This window comes from Cariama cristata, unplaced genomic scaffold (genome assembly GCF_000690535.1).
Source record: "Cariama cristata isolate BGI_N322 unplaced genomic scaffold, ASM69053v1 scaffold7866, whole genome shotgun sequence".
Classification (NCBI taxonomy): Eukaryota; Metazoa; Chordata; class Aves; order Cariamiformes; family Cariamidae; genus Cariama; species Cariama cristata.
The window spans coordinates 59,546-78,101 of record NW_009622669.1 but is presented as its reverse complement, the minus strand read 5'-3'; the positions used below and the strand labels follow the sequence as shown (position 1 = coordinate 78,101).

General features: G+C 38.2%; 1 protein-coding gene across 1 annotated transcript in view; it reads right to left on the bottom strand.

Annotated features, from left to right (window-relative positions):
* Positions 1-1,807: 1,807 nt before the first annotated feature.
* MYPN (myopalladin) overlaps positions 1,808-18,556 on the bottom strand; it is a 47,764-nt gene continuing 31,015 nt past the window's right edge. Inside the window, exons 12-19 of the mRNA XM_009702417.1 lie at positions 11,911-12,132; positions 11,220-11,369; positions 10,199-10,278; positions 9,552-9,678; positions 7,904-8,111; positions 7,052-7,217; positions 4,652-4,785; positions 1,808-2,428 (exon numbers count right to left, since the gene is read on the bottom strand). Of these exons, the coding sequence (XP_009700719.1) occupies positions 2,259-2,428; positions 4,652-4,785; positions 7,052-7,217; positions 7,904-8,111; positions 9,552-9,678; positions 10,199-10,278; positions 11,220-11,369; positions 11,911-12,132 (1,257 nt within the window). The 3' untranslated portion in view covers positions 1,808-2,258. The remainder of the gene's footprint in view (positions 2,429-4,651; positions 4,786-7,051; positions 7,218-7,903; positions 8,112-9,551; positions 9,679-10,198; positions 10,279-11,219; positions 11,370-11,910; positions 12,133-18,556) is intronic.

The following is an 18,556-nucleotide window of genomic DNA, read 5'->3' as shown; positions in this document are numbered from 1 at the left end:
TAGATATAAAGCCTGGTGGCTGATATACAACTTGGAATACTTTCGATCAAAATCTACTCTTCAGTTCTGGCATGAAATAATGGGAAGACCAGGGCTGTAGATGGGTGCAGAATTTGATCTTTTGTGTCTTAATTTCCTCTCTTCCCACTTCCAAACAGCACTGGATTAAATAAGCAAAATCCAATAATTTTCCTTGGGTTATTTTCCCAAGGGTAGTTACTAATATGGGAAACTTTAAATTTTGGATTGCCCAACTCTGACTCAGTCTAGGTTTAATTTTGGAATCCCTAAGCCATCCTAAAAACAAGTGAAGATAGGAGGAGCAGTAGGTTCTCTATCCTGGAAAACCAGACCCACAATGTGTCTGGAGTTGGGCACCCCATAACTGAAGTCACTTGAATCAATGCATCACTTTTAACAGCTACTAGTTTTATTTTGTTTGCCAGGGAGGAGGTACAGCACGGGCAACAACTGGTGTTTCTGCTTTCCCACTGAAATACCTGCACCTTGTTTTGTCTCTCAGGATAAGAATGTATTTTATCTTCCTGGTCTGTTCAGTCTGGGGTGAATCACCTGAGATTTCTAACAAAAGCATGAAAGTTATAATGATAGTTTTGTTTTATGGACTTCACTCAGGTGGGAAGCGGAACGATACAAGAAATTCACTTCCTCTAAACCCCTAGGGAACCAACAGTTGGGACACAACATAAGCTGTATTTGTAGGAAACCCAAAGAAAGGCTATCTCTTTCTCAGTCTCTGGCTATATCCAGTATCGTTTTGCTCTTAAGGTAGCTCCTCATTGTTTTCTTTGCATATGTAGTTTTTTAAAGTTACATTTTTAAATTTGAAAAAAATCCAAATAAGGTCTAAAATGAAAGTATCTCTTAATTTTTCTTTTCATCTCTATGACTTTGACTAGGACGTTGTTGCATTCTCCAGCCCTGTTGAAAGCAGTAAGAACTGCTTGAAAACAATGTCCAAAGAAGAGGGATAGCAGTAATTTAAAGATGCAGGAAATCATCTTAGTTATTCATGGATTCTAAGTGCTGAGAGGTATCAATACAAGTGTATACATGCTAAATGTATTTAAATCAATCATTAAGTGTTGTAACTTAACACCTGTTGCACTTTCATTAAATTGCCTTATTTATTACTACTATTAGTTACAGTAGGGTTTTTAGCTCTTTGCATGTAACTGTTGCTTAACTTCATAACTTTTGTATATTAACAGAATTTTCTCTGTCTTTGTGGTAGACACCACCCTTGTGATTATTTCCTAAATTATGGTGCAAATGTAAATTCCACCAGACCATAATTCCTTTTCAGTTAGTTAAAAAATTAACTAGATGGTAGATGCACTTTTCTTCTAGTCACATTAAAAATTAGGAAAAAGAGACTGATATTTAAAAACCGTGAAGTTACAAGCTTGATATCACCTGTGTTTAAAGGCAAAGAATCACTAACATTGTAAAGAAAAAAGTATGAAGCAAATCTGGAAAATAGTTTCGGCTATGGGCTCTAGAGAACATGCTTCAGACAGCTTATTTTGGTTTCCTATGTTAGTGTACTATGCACGTTCCATACCTTACTTTATGAATCCTTACACCATGAGTATACGCAGTTCATGGAGTACACACACACACAAATATAAATATATAGGGTATACAGCTGTACCTACATGAAATGCTATCTTTTTCTAGACTTGAGTTCAAAAATTCTAAGATTATCTGGCATAATAATATATAAAAATGAGTTACATCTTTTCCCTTTAACTTGTGCTTTGTGATTATCTGGCATGTTTTTTAGAATTACATTCAAAGTCTTGTTGTTTACCTTCATTCAGGATTGTTGCTATTGTAATGGCAATGTTTTTGCTCACAGTATTCCAGCTAAACATCATCAATCCTTAACATGGCTTGCTATAGTACAGTAGCTTTAATTCAAGCAGTAGAAGTGGTATTGGCTTTTAGGTGCTGAAAACTATGTTTACTATGTAATTCGTAGCAAACTACACAGTACTGAATTTATTGCACAACACTCCATACCACAATTATCCTGCAGTATAATAATATGCAAAAGTCTTGTACGATATGTTACTTGCAACATTTGCAGCAGCAGTACACTTAATTACAAACAAGTTGCTTGTAAACCTTGAGCATCTTGACTTGTACCTCTTTTTTTTTTTTTTTTTTTTTTTTTTTAATTTCTTCACAGTTCTAGTATCTCTGCAGGTGTAACTGGAACAATTGTTTGTTTTTCAAAGTTCTTCACTCTCCACCACCTTTTGGGTTGGGGATGAAAACAGCAGAGGGCTTTCAGTAGTTGGGAAGCCAGAAAAAATGTCGAGTCCTTGACCAGTAAGGTTTGCATACCGACTGCCACCAGGACGAAGCTTTATTGGTTGTGGAATTTGATGGTGCCACTGAGCTGAAGCAACAGAAACAGAATAGGCTGTGTAAACCTCTAATTAAGTTAGCAATGAAACAACAGAAATCAATGCACACCACGGAAAAGTTGCTTCCAACATCCTTGAAGAGAGCACAGCATATTTGTTCCCTGTTCTAGGGTCTGTTTCTTCAAATATTATCATTTACGTAGTTTATATGTTGAGTATTTTTATTGAAGTCTACAGATAGGATTCCATCCCTGTTCAATTCAATGGCAGCGTTTACATGGATTTCACTTAGTCCAAAATTTAATCATTTAATCTTTGGAGCCTTCTCCAAAGTTCTTGCAATCAAAACTAAAAATATACCATAGGATGAACAGAGATGAACAAACAGGACATGGCTCTGATTTTGTACTACTCCATCCTCTGGGGGATTTTTCTTCCTGATATTTTTTTTTTTGTGGTATTTAATTTCAAAGTAATGATATAAGGAATTTTTTTAAAGAAGTGATTGCAATTTTTGTTTCCCTTTACTACTTACAACTAGTAACACGTTTCCCAGATTTTTTTAAGGATACTGAAAGAAATGTAATCCAAAGACACATATTTGGAAATTTAAAAGTAACATTCAACATGTTCCCATATGAACAAATACTGTTACAATTCTGTAAGACTATTTAGCTATTATATAATACCTAACAGTTATCACTCTTAAAACACTTCAGAAAGGGGAAATTGATATTATTTTTGCCAGCATTTGTCCATACAAATCCTCCAGGTCTGCAGCCAAACTGGACAAACGTATCTGTTGGCAATTCAAATGAAAGAATAGAAATTCAGACTACAATACTCTGAGAATAGTTTAGTGTGGGAGACCTACAGTCTGCATATTAAGCATTGATAGGAAATGTCTTTCCATGCTGAGTCTTTCCATGCTGAATTTTGACCCTGTCTCTCCGGAAATATTTTAAAAAGAGCCTCCTTTTTTTCTTGCAGCCCCCAATTTGTTTCTGTTTGAACAATACAGTCATTATTTACTGTATTTTTTTCTTTGCATATGGAATGGCAAATATCAGGCCACACTTTCAATCCCCTAACTCCATCCATTCAAAACAGCACAAAGAAAAATGATTTCTGTCGCTCCCTTTGGTGTACAAGACTTGCAGAGTCTTCAGAAAATATAGTTGGAATCAGGAAGCATTTCTTACTTGCCATCTTTTTCCTGTTTGTATCTTGAACATTTCACATGAAAATTTAATTCATGTCTTGCAACATTTAGATACCTAAGGAATTATTTTTCATTTTATGTGACCTTTTTTGAATCAGACTCTCACCAGCCCCTCTTGAACATTACCTTCCTATTGTCTACGTCACCACAAGGTGGCAGAAAACTGACAGCGATGCACTGGTGACTTGTGGTTGTCCCTGATAATTAAGTGTTGGTTGGTTGGTTTGTTTTTTGAATAAGAAATACAAGGTTGAAAACGTGGTTTGGTTTGATTGGATTTTTTTTGTTTTCCTTTGAAGGCATGGCTATAATCCAACAGTTTGTGGAATATGTTTTCAGTTTTATTATTCTGCTTAAGTGATCAAAGTACTCTCTTGCTGTAGATGAATTGTCTTAACTGTTACATCTTGCACAGATACAGAGTAATTAAATGATGTGCTGTAGTTCTCGAACTGGGCTGGGGCCTTCTGAGTCCTAGACAAACATATTAGATGCAAACTAGCCTCCGTTAATTAGGCATAGTTTGCATCATACATGCTCCATAGAAGGGGTCCACTTTCTTGTGTGCAATTTATTGTTCCGTCTCAAGTCAGGGCTGTAGCACAGGCATGTGTCAGAGGGAATAGAGTTAAGGTTCAGCTTGAGTACATGTTTGTTATATGCTTATGTGTCCAGGGAATTTGGACGGTGGAAAATGGGAGTAGAGAATATTATGCAAAACTCCTCCTCTGCTTATATGCTTATGTGTCCAGGGAATTTGGAAGGTGGAAAATGGGAGTAGAGAATCTTATGCAAAACTCCTCCTCTGTTTTTTCTCTTTGCTTGCCTTTAAACTGATGCAGGAGAGCTAATTTGGCCATTTAGCTGTATCATTATACCTCCTCGTGGTGGCCATATTAAGCTGTGGCTGTGCGTGACACTAATTTCTAATGCATGTCAAATCCAGCAATTTACGGACTAAGAAGTAGGTGAGGGCTGGGACCAGTAAAAAAAATAAAAATCTGATTTGTTTTGTTTACTAGCCAATACCTACCATATATGTCAAGTCTAGCAGTACAAGAGACAATACCAGCTTCGTTTTTTGCAGACAAGGTATACCAGCCAGCATCTGCTTTCTTGGCAGGTTGAATGAGGAGGCAGACGTACCCTGTTGTATCTTGATGCATGCTGGGAAAACAAATGTTTTGGAATTAGTATTTCTCAAGAGCATATCAACTTTGAGGTTTTGCAATATGTACATTAAATGTGAAATAGTTAAGTCGTAACTTCTACTCTCAAAGAGGTACTCTCAACTTCTACTCTCAAGACATTTGTAGTCAATAGATTTGCTTACACTATGGCCTCAACCAATGATCAGAGTAGATGAAATCTGTTCTTGTTCCTCTCAGTTGTGCAAAGCCATGGTGTGACTGTGTGAGCTGAATTGTTGCTTTGTATGTGTCAATATTGGAATTGTTTATTGAATTCCAATTAGCCAAACCCATGCAAAGCTGCTGCACAGCATTTTTTCATAGTTCAGAAGCTGGAAGAATAACATAACAAAATACTAGGAACATTTGTACAAAGTTGAGGTATTTTTCACAACAGTAACCAGAGCCAGTCAGAAACTTTCTTATGGCACCCTTTTCCATGAGAAAATGACTGAGTGGCAAAATCTTAAAGATTTGTTTGGCCAACACTCTGAAAGAAACGTGCTTCATTATTCACTCCTCTTCCTTTGCTCTTCAGTGATCCAAGACTTTCTGGCTGCAATTTCCAGGAAAAACTATTCAGTAGTATATCAGAGAACTGAGGCACCTCTGCTCTCTAGGCTGTGGTTGGTCCTTTTTATCAACCCAAGTGTTTTCCTCACTGTAAAGGAAGAGGTTGGAGATGAGCACGCCAGAATACTTGAAGTTGCAGGACTTTCTGAAGCTTCAGATTTTGTTTCCTTATGAAGTGAAACGAAACATCAAACCACAGAATTTTGTGTCAAGAGGATGTGTTGTGCTTTTGACAGCTCTAATAAAAAAGGGAACGTTTACCCTTTGCTCCCTGCACTACGCAATTTGCCTTATGCTGAGGGTGCAGTAGTATAGAAGCTCATGCATGTCCGTCTCATGATACAAAAAAGGCCTCTTGGCTTCAGGCAGGAAGGTAATAGTGAGGCAAGATAGGGACAAAACAAGGACGATGCTGCCCATTGCTCACATGGATCTGTGCAGAACCACTTGAAGCCTTGGGGGCAGGCAGTCTGGTCATGAGTGGCTGAAATAGCAGAGGTGTTATAAGCCTGGTGTTAGCTCCTGGCACTGTGAGGCTTGGGAGGTTTCCCTGAGTCGTTCCTCCTCTTCAGGAGGGAGAAAAACTTGTTTTCTAAGCTTCTGTGAAACAACTGGAAATGAGGCATTTTAGGATAGTTGTTCATTTTACAGTAACTACAGTGTTTGCCTGTGTATAAACATAATTCCTGTGAAAGTACCAGTACTTGAAATAAATCCTTGAGTAATCTGCGTAGAGGTAGAGGAATAAAGACTACAGGCTATAGAAGATCAGAGTCAGGGGGGCTTTTTCGAGAGGGACAGCAGTCTCTAGGTGGGAACAGGGAGACCACTGAAAGATGTTTCTTAAATAAGCTTTCCCTCATGATAGGTGTGCATTCGTAACAAGTGCTGCTGCGGAGCCAGTTTTCTTTACAGATAGCCTGCAGGATATACATGTGAAAATGTAGTACTTCTTGAAGTTGATCTCAGAGATCCAATGACTGCATCAAGTCATTAGCTGGAGCCAAGTGAAATAAAATATTAAAAATCAGATTTATGCTGAAGTAGAAATCTTTAAAAAACAAATGAAAAAATGAAAGCAATTAATTACAGTCAGGCACATTATTTCACCAGCTTTTCTTTTGCAAAACCTAAAAAATAGTGATGCATTTGAATGCAAGAGCTGAACCCGAACATTGTTGTATTTTGTAAGCGTGGATCAAAGTCTTTGCCTATGTTTGTGACCAAACTTTGTTATCAGCCTCTGTATCTGATATGCTAAACTCTCTATTATCCCGTGCTCTAGGGCATTCAAAACCATGTTCTAACTGTTTTGAGTTTCAATTCATCCATAGTTAGACCTAAACTGAGGAAAAAAAATAGAGAGAGAATGCATTAAAATACCATCTCGTAGGATCTTGGATAAGAAGATGCATACACTGCATCAGGCCTATGGCCCCAAAGGTCTATCACCGCTCTCTGAAGCAGTGGCATATTATGCTTCATACCTTTATTCTGGACCAAGGAAACAGCTATTGTTCACCTCACAGTGAAGCCAGCTTTTTAAAACTTTATGTGGGTGAAATAAGTTGTTTTAAGAAGAACACCACCTGTACTTATCACACAGGTTTTCGTGGAAAAAACTGGTCCAGCCACAAGAAACTCCAAGCATGGGTACGATGGTACACTACCTCATTCTCTCTCTGTTTGATGGGATGGTCTCATTATCCTTCTTCCAGTAAAATACGGGAGGTGGCATTCCCACAACTCTGCACTCTAATCTGACGGGGTACCCTTCAGGAACACCACAGTTCTGAAGCTTCTCCAAAAACATGGGGGCTTTTTTTACTTCTTTTGCTGGAAAAAGAAAAAGAATTATTGAACAGCAGCTATTTTATTCTTTGTTTTCGAAGAACATGACCAAAAATTATTCTTGTGATATCCAAATAGGTTGTGAATTTTTAATGGGATATTGGAGGGAAGTGAAATGCCATGACATAGCCTCTGTAAGGGAAATTAAAGAAAATAATAGGCAGAGCCGAGGTTTGTAAAAGAATCTATGCATATCTAGTGGGTCTAAACATACTACCATTGCAGGAAATTAATGCCAGAGCTGTGAATTTTAATATCTCACATCTTGTAAGGCTTTATTAAAGAACAATATTCAGATTTGTATTTTTCTATTTAATTTTTTAAACTAATAAAATTGGGACTGAAATCTAGGAGACCTCAACATATATCATGAATTCAAACCCTAAGCATTTTCTAGGGAGAAAATTAAGAATGTCATTTTGCCAAGACAAGAGAGGTAAAATGATAATGAGACAGAATTTTTACAGCCCTCTGTTAATAGCAGGAGTGCCCCTATTGACTGAGCACCAGGTCCATTTCCCTCCATCAGATGAGTTTTATAGCTGTTGAACTTGCTTACTGTCAGTGGATTAACTATTTATTTATACTTGTCTTTTTTTAAACTAAGGTAAGTTTGAAGAAGTGCGTACAAATAACTTCATCATTGTGACTAGTTTTTCAATGATTCTTACCTACAACAGTGAGCTCCAGATTAAATGAATTTTGTCCTGCTCTATTAGTGGCAAGGCAAGTGTAAGTTCCAGCATCATTTTGTGAGAGAGGATCAATAAGCAGAGAGTGAACTCCCGTCTCTCTGACCAGCATCTTGTGGGTGCCATCTGGTAGCACAGGTTTGCCGTTCAGGAGCCACGTCAGGTCTGGAGTTGGTAACCCACTCACCTAACAGACAGTGAAACAAATAGAGACAAATGTCAAACTGACAAATGGATTTTAATAAATTCATAGGTGAGCCTTTTTTCAGATACCATGTGAATGATATCAGAATCTAGAACGGAAAGATTTTTTTTTTTTTTATTTCTCAGCTTCTGTTTTTCTGCTGATTAGTTCCAAAAGGGAGAAAAGCAGAAAACAAAGAAGCAACAAAATCCCAAGCGAAACAAATACATGAAATGCCTACATTTTTCTTAGTTGGAAAGGAAGAAACTTCGTTATATACCAGATTCACAAAAGACTCCTAGTAATCTGCTAGTTTTCTTTTTTTTAGTGCTGAGTGTAAATCAAAACCCAGGATCTAAACCACTACAGAGTTTAATAGAGATGAAAAAGAGTTCTATACAAATGACTTTGTAGTTCATAAAATTTGATGAAGAATGGTAAAGTTCTTTGTAGCTGTTAAACTTACATGCTTTAGAACACTATGGATTAAGTATTTAGAAAGATTATTAGACTGTATTATAAAGATCTTTCCAATAGATAGAAGTACTTACTTATGTCTAAAATACTGCTTTCCAAACAGTATTCTACAAAGAAGAGAAAGAGGGAAGTGGAACTTGCCTGAACGAGGACTGCTGTCTTCCAGGTTTGTGCAATACCAGACATGCTTTAAGGCTTCACAAGCTCTGCCAGGATAGCAGAGCTAAGAATAACCAAATTCTTTGGCATGCTCCCTAGTAAAATTTACATCGTAAATTAAGTAGTAATGAATCTTGTTCATCTTCAGGGCATTAACTTGTGCTTCAGAGCTCCTACCCTCCTCAGGGTAGGAGACATTCTGGAGCATGGAAGCGGTCAGTGTCAGCACTACCACCCTTGCTGTGCTACTAGGACATGGAGGGACTACCAAAATATGCTGGAGCAGATGAGTTTCTTAAAGCTGTTCAGTAACAGAATATTCACCGTGTGTACTCTAACCTCTGACAAGTCTATCATGTTGGCCTTTGAATCTGTAAATGGGCATGTTTCTGCATCTGTGCATGCTGGGGAAGCATAAAATGAACTGGGCTCTGTTCCCTCTTTTCAGGGAGTATTAATCTTCAGTAATTCAGTCCAATACAATGGGAACATTTGTTTGAACAGACAACATGCTGAATCTTCTCTTTCTCATGGTTTTGTGTTATTCTGGATTATGTTCAAGAATCTGATAATGGAGCAGAAGGACCTGTCATTCCCAGATGAGCTTCCTCATTCCATATAGCATGTGTTGAAAAGAAATCCCCTGAATCAGCTCAGAGACAATGTCAATAAGAAATGATTTTTAAAAATGAAGCATTAAAACTTTAACAGAAAGTTGTCATGCATGCAATAAAGAACCTGAAAACACCTAGCAAGACATGTACAGAGGTAGAGGAAGTGGGAATGAACCGAGGGAACAGTTAATACCTTACAATCCAACCTACAGAGTCGCCCTTCATGTGCTACCATGTCACCTGGAGCCTGTAGAAAGTATGGCCTGAAAAAGCGTTCTTGAACTGTCTCTTTGTCTCCTTCTGGCACCCGGGGTCGTGTTCTGCAACACAAAAATTGCATGTGTATGTTTGGAAGTCAAACTTTTTTCCCCTAATGCTTAGAAAAGGGAAGAAATTGTGGAAAAGGATGAACAGATAGGTCGAGTTAAATAAAAGGGCAGAAAGAAATAGACTGATTGTAATTTAATACTTGCATATTTGCCATTTAGAAAGATTATCAAATTAACTATATCATGTACTATAGTTGGATTCTCAAGCTGTCCTTCGCTTCTTTTTGCTTTTTTGGCTGAATTTCATCTTGCTAATCCATCCCTTGCCTTTAACTCCACTGTGACAGGTAAATGAAATAATACTTTACACTTAAGCTTCCCTGTGTTTGAAGATGACCTTCAAAACTATTACATTCTAGAAGTGACCTGTTGGGAGGGAACTACTGCTGTTATTTCCATTTTGTGGTTGAGAACTGAAGTACAGAGTGCATTGAAGTACAGTAGGTAGTTATTTTGAATGCCTTCAGTAAGAAGCATAAAGAGGATCTGAAGGACTTGTCTTTCCTTTTACCTGTGAGGCTGAATTGTTGCTATTCGGCCCCGGACAGGGATACTCTGGACCATCAGGTGGCCTGAACAACTGATTCTCCCCTGCAAATCGCAATGGAAACAGAATTAATAGTTGATTAATAGCTTATTTCATTTTAAAATATAAATATATAATGTTTTCAATGCATTAGGATTTATTTTTATAAAGTAACTGAACTATAGTGTAAATATTACTTTTTCAAAGCAAATGCTATTAGCATGCGGTGGAGCGCAGTTAAGGCAGGGGTTTCTTTGTGTGTCTAGAGCAGTGTGTTTCTCCGACTCTTCAAGGCTGTGGCAATGCATTTAGTGGTGGTGCTACAGAAAGGAGCTTAAGCAGTTTCTGTGGCTGCTTGTTCGTTCCTGCCACTGTGTCTCCACAGGTTCTGTCTCCTAGTACCTTTGTACTAGCATACTTGTTTATGCAGCCACACAGAAACTGGAAAGTAGTTGAGCTAAAATATAATTCAGAAAAAAGGAAAAATTGAAACTGGAAAAAGCTGCCTGATCAACTTGAGTGTACGGCTAAATAAACAGCTAAGCTAGCACATAGGGTGAAGGAGAATGGTATTAGGGGATGAGACTGTTTGCAGATCCACATCTTTGCATCCTAGATAAAGAATAGTTGTGTTTGGTAACACTTCCAAATTTGATATAACTTTTTGTTTCCCCTTGCTCTATTCTTTCTGCCTGAAACATCATGTCTCTCTTGTCACCACATCTCAAAAGGTATCTATCGGCAACAGAGTGGTGGTCAGAAGATAGGGCAGGAGTTATTAATGTGAAAAAATGTCCTTAATGATTGTGACTGAGATGTGCAAGAGTAGGGCAGTAGTTTCATCTTTCTTCATTACATAGTTTCCTCTCCTGTCCTCTGAAGCGTCTGATTTTTTGATACAATCACCACTCGATATCAGACTAGGTGGCCCAATCTGTGTTCCTATTAACATCTATCAGAAAAAGTTGAAACAAGCATTTTTCTGGCAGAAAATAAAACACCTTACTTGTGGGTTTGCAGCCATAATCGTATAGTTGCCGTCATCATCATTAGTAGAAGCTTCAATGTGTAAAGAACATGTTCCATCTTCTTCTCTGTTCATTTTGAAATGCTTGTTTTTCTTTGAAATCTGCTTGCCATCCTTGAACCAGTATACCTGTAGTGACCAAACACCGCCCCCCCAAGTGACTTAACGCTTGCTCTGTGGTGGAATAGTGACTAGAAAAAATGTAGGTAAGAACATGACATAAGTTGACCAATTACTAGTAAAAATTTTAGAATATTATAAAATTTGCAAAAAATGTGAAATAGAATCATTCCAGGTTGAACTCAGAAAGCTGCATATCTCCTTTACATAGCTAAGACTGTCAGGTTCTCTTTTCTTGGCTGTAGACACATTACAGGTTATCTCAGTTCTCATCTTCCTGAGAAGTTAATTTTGGGGGGGGGTGTGTGTTTATGAAGTTCTGTTTCTCTTGGAGTCAGGTGGTTGTGAGACAGTCCATACAGTACATCAAGGCCTGATACAGGCTCAGGAGCCGATATTGTCATTTTAGAAAGCAGGGGGGGAAATAATTTGTTCAAGAGCTGTCTCCCCAGAGCAATGTTCTTAGGAGTGGGACTTTCCAGAGGGATATATAGAAAATAGCAAGTAGTTGATTTTTATTCCTTTACTGCTAACAGTGAGAATGACCTACCTTGGGAACAGGTATTCCAACTATTTTGCAAGTGAATGTAATAGGAGATCCTTCCATTACCCGAAAATGCTTGAGTCTCTTATCAAAGATTGGTGCTATGTATTTGCCTGTAGGGATTTCCTCATGTTGGACTTCATCATCTGATTCATCCACCGGGGTACGTTCAAGGCGAAATTCTATTTCGTTCATCAGCCTCTGCTCAAAGCTTGAAATCCTGTATTCCTGCAGAGTGAGAGAGGCACAGCTCTGAACAAGACGGGTTGTGTTCTGTAGTCTTTGCAGTCATTTGCGCATTTAGACTAATTCTAAAATGAGTGAAATTAAAAAAGGCTACGTAAACTAGGACATATTGGAACCATCTGAATTTGGTCTGCAGACACAGATGCTCACTGCGTCTTAAGTTTGCAGAATGTAACTGATGAAACTGAGTTTTTTTTCAAAGGCAACTAAAAAATCAAACATGTAATTCCTCTAAGTCCCTGTGAAAAAACTATACTCTTGCACACTTTTGATCAAAAAAGATCATTAGAATATACCAAATGTTTGATGATATTTATGTTCAAATATTAGTCACCTGATAATTATAGAAATGAATACTGCTGTATATTTCAATTCAGAATTAAATAAGAAAAACTATACTTACTAAAAGAGAAAGCTAGGAAGAAAGTGAAATATTTTCAGAGTAATTTACTTTCAGGTTAAAACTTGACCAGATTTCTAGCTGGTGTAACTGAGAAAGCAAAACATATCACATTTAAATCCTTAGAAGATTAAACAGATGATGTATATTCCTACATAAATGACATTTCCAGATAGTTTGATGTGATTGAGCCTCGTCCTAATCCCCTGAAGTCAATTAGAAACCTCTCATTACTTAGCTGTTTTGCATGAGGATGTCTCTTGTCTAGACCAGGAGGCATTTGACCAAATGTCTCTTGCTGTGACATGTGAGGCTTCAGACCAACAGCCAGCTTCAGTTTTTGACACCAAACCAATGTTCATACTGGGCATGGTGGAGCACCACAGATGCACCCAAATGGACTTTTCTGGTAGCAGGTGCTACCTAGCTACGCTGACATCGACAGCTGCAAGAATATCTTGCTTAAGTCATTATAAACTATCTCGTGGGGAAGCTTCTGTTACCATACGTAGGCCTGTAGCAGTAACCAAACCCATTTGCTCCGACCTGGATTTATGCAGTTTTTCACTCCAGAACTTGCATTCTTTTCCGTTGAAAGGCACTGACATCTCTGAGAGCAGGCTTATGTTTTATTCTACTTCTGTGGCAAGCTTGGATCTTCAGAATCTCACTTTAATCTGTCAGGTAGTGCTATTACAATGGATTTTGTTGCTTTGTTATAGGAAGGAAATGATCTGTGGCTTGGAAGAGAAATACTTGAGCAATTCCAAAAGTGTAATTCTCATTTTTTAAATAGATTTTAGAAACTGGTGAATGGTAAATAAGGACGTAGCCTATCCTTAGATATATTCCATTTACTGGAAAAACAAGGTGCAGAAAATGCATCTTGTCTGAAATCTTGTAGAAAGTTAATTAAAGAACCAGCAAAGATCCTGAATCACCAGGACTTATATCCCTGATCATTTAGCCACTCCATCATGCTGCTGATTATGCTCTTCACCAGTAGTTCCCGAATAGTAAGGGGCAAAGATGGAGAGGCAGCACAAAATTTTAGCTGACAAAGTCTTCAGGAGACCGAGGAGACAAAATTGGCCTAAGGTTGAGAGGTTACAGGGAAGTTTCGGGGAGACAGGGGTCTGTGAGACTTGGGGGTGAGAGGAGGAAACTGTGGCAGCCATGAAGTAAAAAAAGTTGGAAATCGCCGTGGTGGAATAAACACCCTGGTAATATCTGATTTTGATACTGTAATGGTAGATGTTGTATATTGGTCTCTTCATCTAAAAATCTTTATTTGGGGGGTTGCTTTTAGGTCAGCTCTAGTAAAGATTAGCTATAGCAGAAGGCAGACAGCTTGGAGTAGGGAGGAAGGGACTTGATGAGTGAACTCTCTTTACTGGAAACCAAGTCCTCCTTCCACTCCTCCTTTCTTTGATGCTGCAGGGCTGTTCCATCCACGCAGCTTTGGAGCAGTGCCAATAATTACAAGGTAACAGGAGCATTCACAGGGAGCTTAAGTTGTTGGGTCCCCCCTTCCAGATACCGTCCTCACCTTTAACACTTGCCCTCCATTGTGACAGGGACAATCTGCCCTCTGATACTTTCTTCAAATGCACCACTGCAAGTACAGCTTTGCCAAGCAGGAGTTTTTGAGCTTGCAGGTCTGTAGAAGCGTGGGAGACCTGTGCCAAAGGGTGGGAGCCAGCCTCTACATGGTATCATCCACTTTTTTAGTTGGCTTTGTTTGCTCTGTGGGCTGGCCAACAGCTGGTGATCAACAACCAGCCTTATAAAGTTTCATCTTGTTGAGCTTTTTTTCTTTCACACAGCGTACCTCAACAAATCACTTTAATAGATCAAATTCTAATCCCAGTTAAGCCAGCGTAAAACCAGAGATTCTCTGATTTCTGACCAACCAAAGCTATCATTTTTCCATTTAGGTGGCAAGAGTTGGTCATAGTGTTCCAAGGGAAAGTTAAGCCATCAGTCTTTTAATACTGAGAAAAGGCCTGTGTGTTTTTAGGAAGGAAGAATCAAGTAAAAATCAGGGAGTGACTACTAAGTTCTAAGAAGCAGCCATGTCACCAAAATGTACTGCAGTCGTATTTTGTTTCCAGAGTTTCCCATAAATTAAGGAATTCAGATCTAAATACTTTGTTGCAAGCAATGGACTGAAGAGCATATTTGGAGTTTTGTTTTCCTTCCACTTCTTTGAGAGTTTTCAATAGTTTCCTTCATGTTGTTCAGGTAGTTCTTGGCAGCAGAGAGCAAAATGTGTGTCCAAAAAATTGATCTACTGAGAAAGGATTACCTTGAGTGTCTGAATTTTCCAGTAGGACCTGAAGATACATAATTCTTCTAAGAATGAAATTGTTTTCAGGGATTTCACATGCTGTGTGGCCTTTGGAAATGTGGAGGCTAATTAAGGCTTAATTAAGCTAGGGCTAATCTCTTTCTCTCCTTCACTTTCCATCATCCAGTGATATGTCACATGAATGAAGTTCAGTACAACATAGCAAGTATGATACAGAGTCTCATTTCAGCCTGTTTAAACTGTTTAAACTGTTTATTGTGTAATGAACCTCTCAAAAATGATGCAATTATTTCTGGATATTGGTTATATGACAGCACAATTATAAAGCTAAATACACTGTTTTACATACATGTTTCTCATTTAGCATATGTGAGCTCTTTTGACCACTGTTACCCCCTTTGCAAAGATAAGCCATTTTTCAAGTGCTGTGTATGTTTAGAGGGCAACAGGGCTGATGGACGGAGTAGGTGAAGTGACTTACAAGTTGGTTATCTCAGAAGCTAGACACAGTAAGTCTGTGAAGAATTTTTACTCAGAGAGGGCAACTCTGAACTCAGATTAGAATAAAATGAGTGGCAACAAAAAGCATTAAGACTTCTCAGAGTCAGATAGCAATCCAAAAACCGTAGCCTAGAAGGCTAAAAATTGGAAAAAGGCTTTTGCAAAAGCCAACACTTTTTAGTTTTTAAGTAAGTGCAACATAATAAAGAACAAAGGAAGAAAAAGTATGGGGCCTGTGTCTGCTTTATCATACAAAACTATTCAATCTGCATAATCTGGAAGTCAGCAGACCAGTTATTTACTGCCCTGTGAACCTTACCAACAGTTAACATCATTCTTTTATGGCAGTACATAAATCTGCCACTGGATTATCTTAGTTGTATAGAGTCTTCAACTTTATTGAGCTATATGCATGTTTCATTAGACCTACAAAGCGTGAATGTGATGACTCTTCAGAATCATGTGACTAATCTCTAGATCAAATTTTTCTTTAGTTCAGTTTTCTGGTGACTTTGTTAAAAGCGGGTTTTGGAAATGAAAATTGCTAATGACAAGAATAATGTTTCAAATTAAAAAGGCAGTATTGTACTTTTAATACATCCTCAACGGTATAGTTGAAGACTGGGGAGTTGCTTGGTCCCCGAAGTGTGTTTTTCATCATATGGTGTTCTCTAGCAGAGGGAAGTAAATGGGGCTAGGAAGGCATTACCATTACACTTTCAAGGAATCACATTAATAAGTAAGGCATTAACTCCAGAACAAAATGCTACAGAGTGGAGTTAAAAGGCAATGAAATATTGCAAGCTAATGGGAGAGTCCAGTATTGTTTATAGGAGAGGGAGTTTAGTCAGCAGTTTTTCAGTTTTTCAGAAGGATTTTTTTTTTTCAGATTCATTACCATCCAAAAGAAGTCATGGTATGTAAGAAGAAATTAAGTGGAAATACACCGTTGTAGAGAGAATATAATCTTGGAGGTTTTTGCTCGTTTGATAGATTTTCTTCTAGGATTAGCAAGAACAGAAAATAGTTGTTAATATGGCTTTCTGAAGAACTGCTTTTATCACATAAACCGTAAAACTATTTCTGAATGTGATTACATAAGTGGAGTAGGGCAAAGTGTTTGTGGTTGTGGTTCAGACAAGTATTTCGTAAAGCATCACACAAAGAACAAGTCAATGTGATCACTGGGTACAATGTTAAAACTAGGCTGCAGTTCAGCATACTGAGGAGACTAAGGGAATGAGTACAAAGGTTCAAGCTCTGGTTTTGGGTAAAAAATGTAGGATTCTAGCTGCTTTTTGGCAACTTTGCTGGAACACAAAATTTTTACAGACAGCAGTTCACATACTTGTTTAGTATAGTAGCCAAGTATTTAAAATTGTGCTATCTCCCAGCTAGGAACCTGTAAAATTCAAGCTCCTATGTAGACGTGTGAATGTTTGTACAAATTAGAAAATTTATAATACATATATATTATAATTGCATATAATTATCTATATCTATGTATGCTGAAACCTGGATATTTTACTTACATGTGTTAGCAAAAGGGGAGTAGGTGGTGCTGGTTGCATTAATATTGTTAAGTCGTAGCTAGAAGGGTAAAAGGCTTAAAACTGGCCAGAGCAAAGCCAGGAAACGCACTGGTGAATATCTGTCTTAAGCAGTTCTGTACCATTTTTCTCTAGTCAGTAGTAGCACCTTGTAAGTGAGCTGCACAGCATTCCAGACAAGTACTAGTGGAAATTTGGGGCAGCTGGAGAAGTGAAATGGAACTTCTTTTCTGGGGAGTCGCTAGCCTTTGCACTGCCTCGGCAGTGTTGTTGTAGGGTGCTGCTGGATGGTTGTAATTTGACCAGTATAGCAAACAAAATCTTCTCGCAATGCAAGTCTTGCTGAAGGTACAGATTGATCTAATTTTGTCTCTGTGATCGATCTGTTTGGCCCCATCACCATTATTTTTTTGAGCACCTGACAGCAAGGCACACTTCAGGGCAGGGCTATTACCTGCATTTTACATAGGAGAACTTGAGGCCTAAAGAAGTTAAGTGACCTGTTAAGGTAACAGAAAGTCTGTGATGGAGCAGAGAGTTGGATCATGGTCTCCTAGATCTTGGGTCAAGTAATTCAGCTCCTGGGCCATTCTGCTACCTGTGAACCTTCTTCGCAAAAAGTGGAATTGCATAGACTGTAGTAATTCCTGTAAGTTTCTAAGCACCTTTGTGTATGAATATGAGTTCTAAAATCCTGGATCTATTAAAGTTAAAACCTATCTTGCTGTTGACTTTAGCAAGATTCATATCTTAGTGAAAATACATGCTAACAGTTAGTAGAAGCTTGTAGCGTCAAAGTAATCTGATGTCAGCATAGTAACCCATGCAAATTATCACAAATAGAAAGGGTAGAGGAACTTTATTTGAATGTTGATTCTCATATACTATATAAAAACATAATCTGTTTACCACTTAGTGCCAACTCCAGACAAATTTCCCAATTTAATCCCAGTTTTGTAACTTTTACTAGATTGGCTTTTTGGCAGAGTTATTCTAAATCCAGTTAACAGTTTATCTAAGAAACTGGCATATATTGCATCTCAGTGTCTGTTGCCAAGCTGTAACACTCCTCGGCTTCAAACTCTAATCTAGGCTACTCTGACTGAAATCTTGTTTAGTTTGGATTCTCTCTCCTTCCCCACCCCCCGCCTCAGCAGTGGGAATCAAAAAACAACAGATCCAACGTGCATGCTTTTCTTCACTTATGTCCCGTTTTCTTCACTTATGTCCCATGAAGAGGTATCACTGAAGCAACCTATTTCTTGCAGATGAATTATGTTGGGCTCTCTTACAAGGCACAAGGCATGCATATCATGCCATCCAAATGTAAACACAAACCCTTGAAGCATCTAGCAAGTCATCTGTGGTACACAGCTGGACAATATTTGAAATACAGTTCAGCTCAAAGTGATTGAACAAGAGGAAAACAGAAAAGAAAGCAAATGAGGTTTGCATCTCCAGCTCCCACAGACTTATCAGCATGTGAGGGCTGTGCATGCTTTTCTAAACAGCTGTAGGTTTACTCTTAGTCCTAAAAATAAGGCAGTGACCACGCTGCTGTCTAGGTCTTACCTAAGACACAACCAACCAGCATTGCCACATGATATTCTTCCTAGTAAATGACATAGATAGGTGAGCACGGTT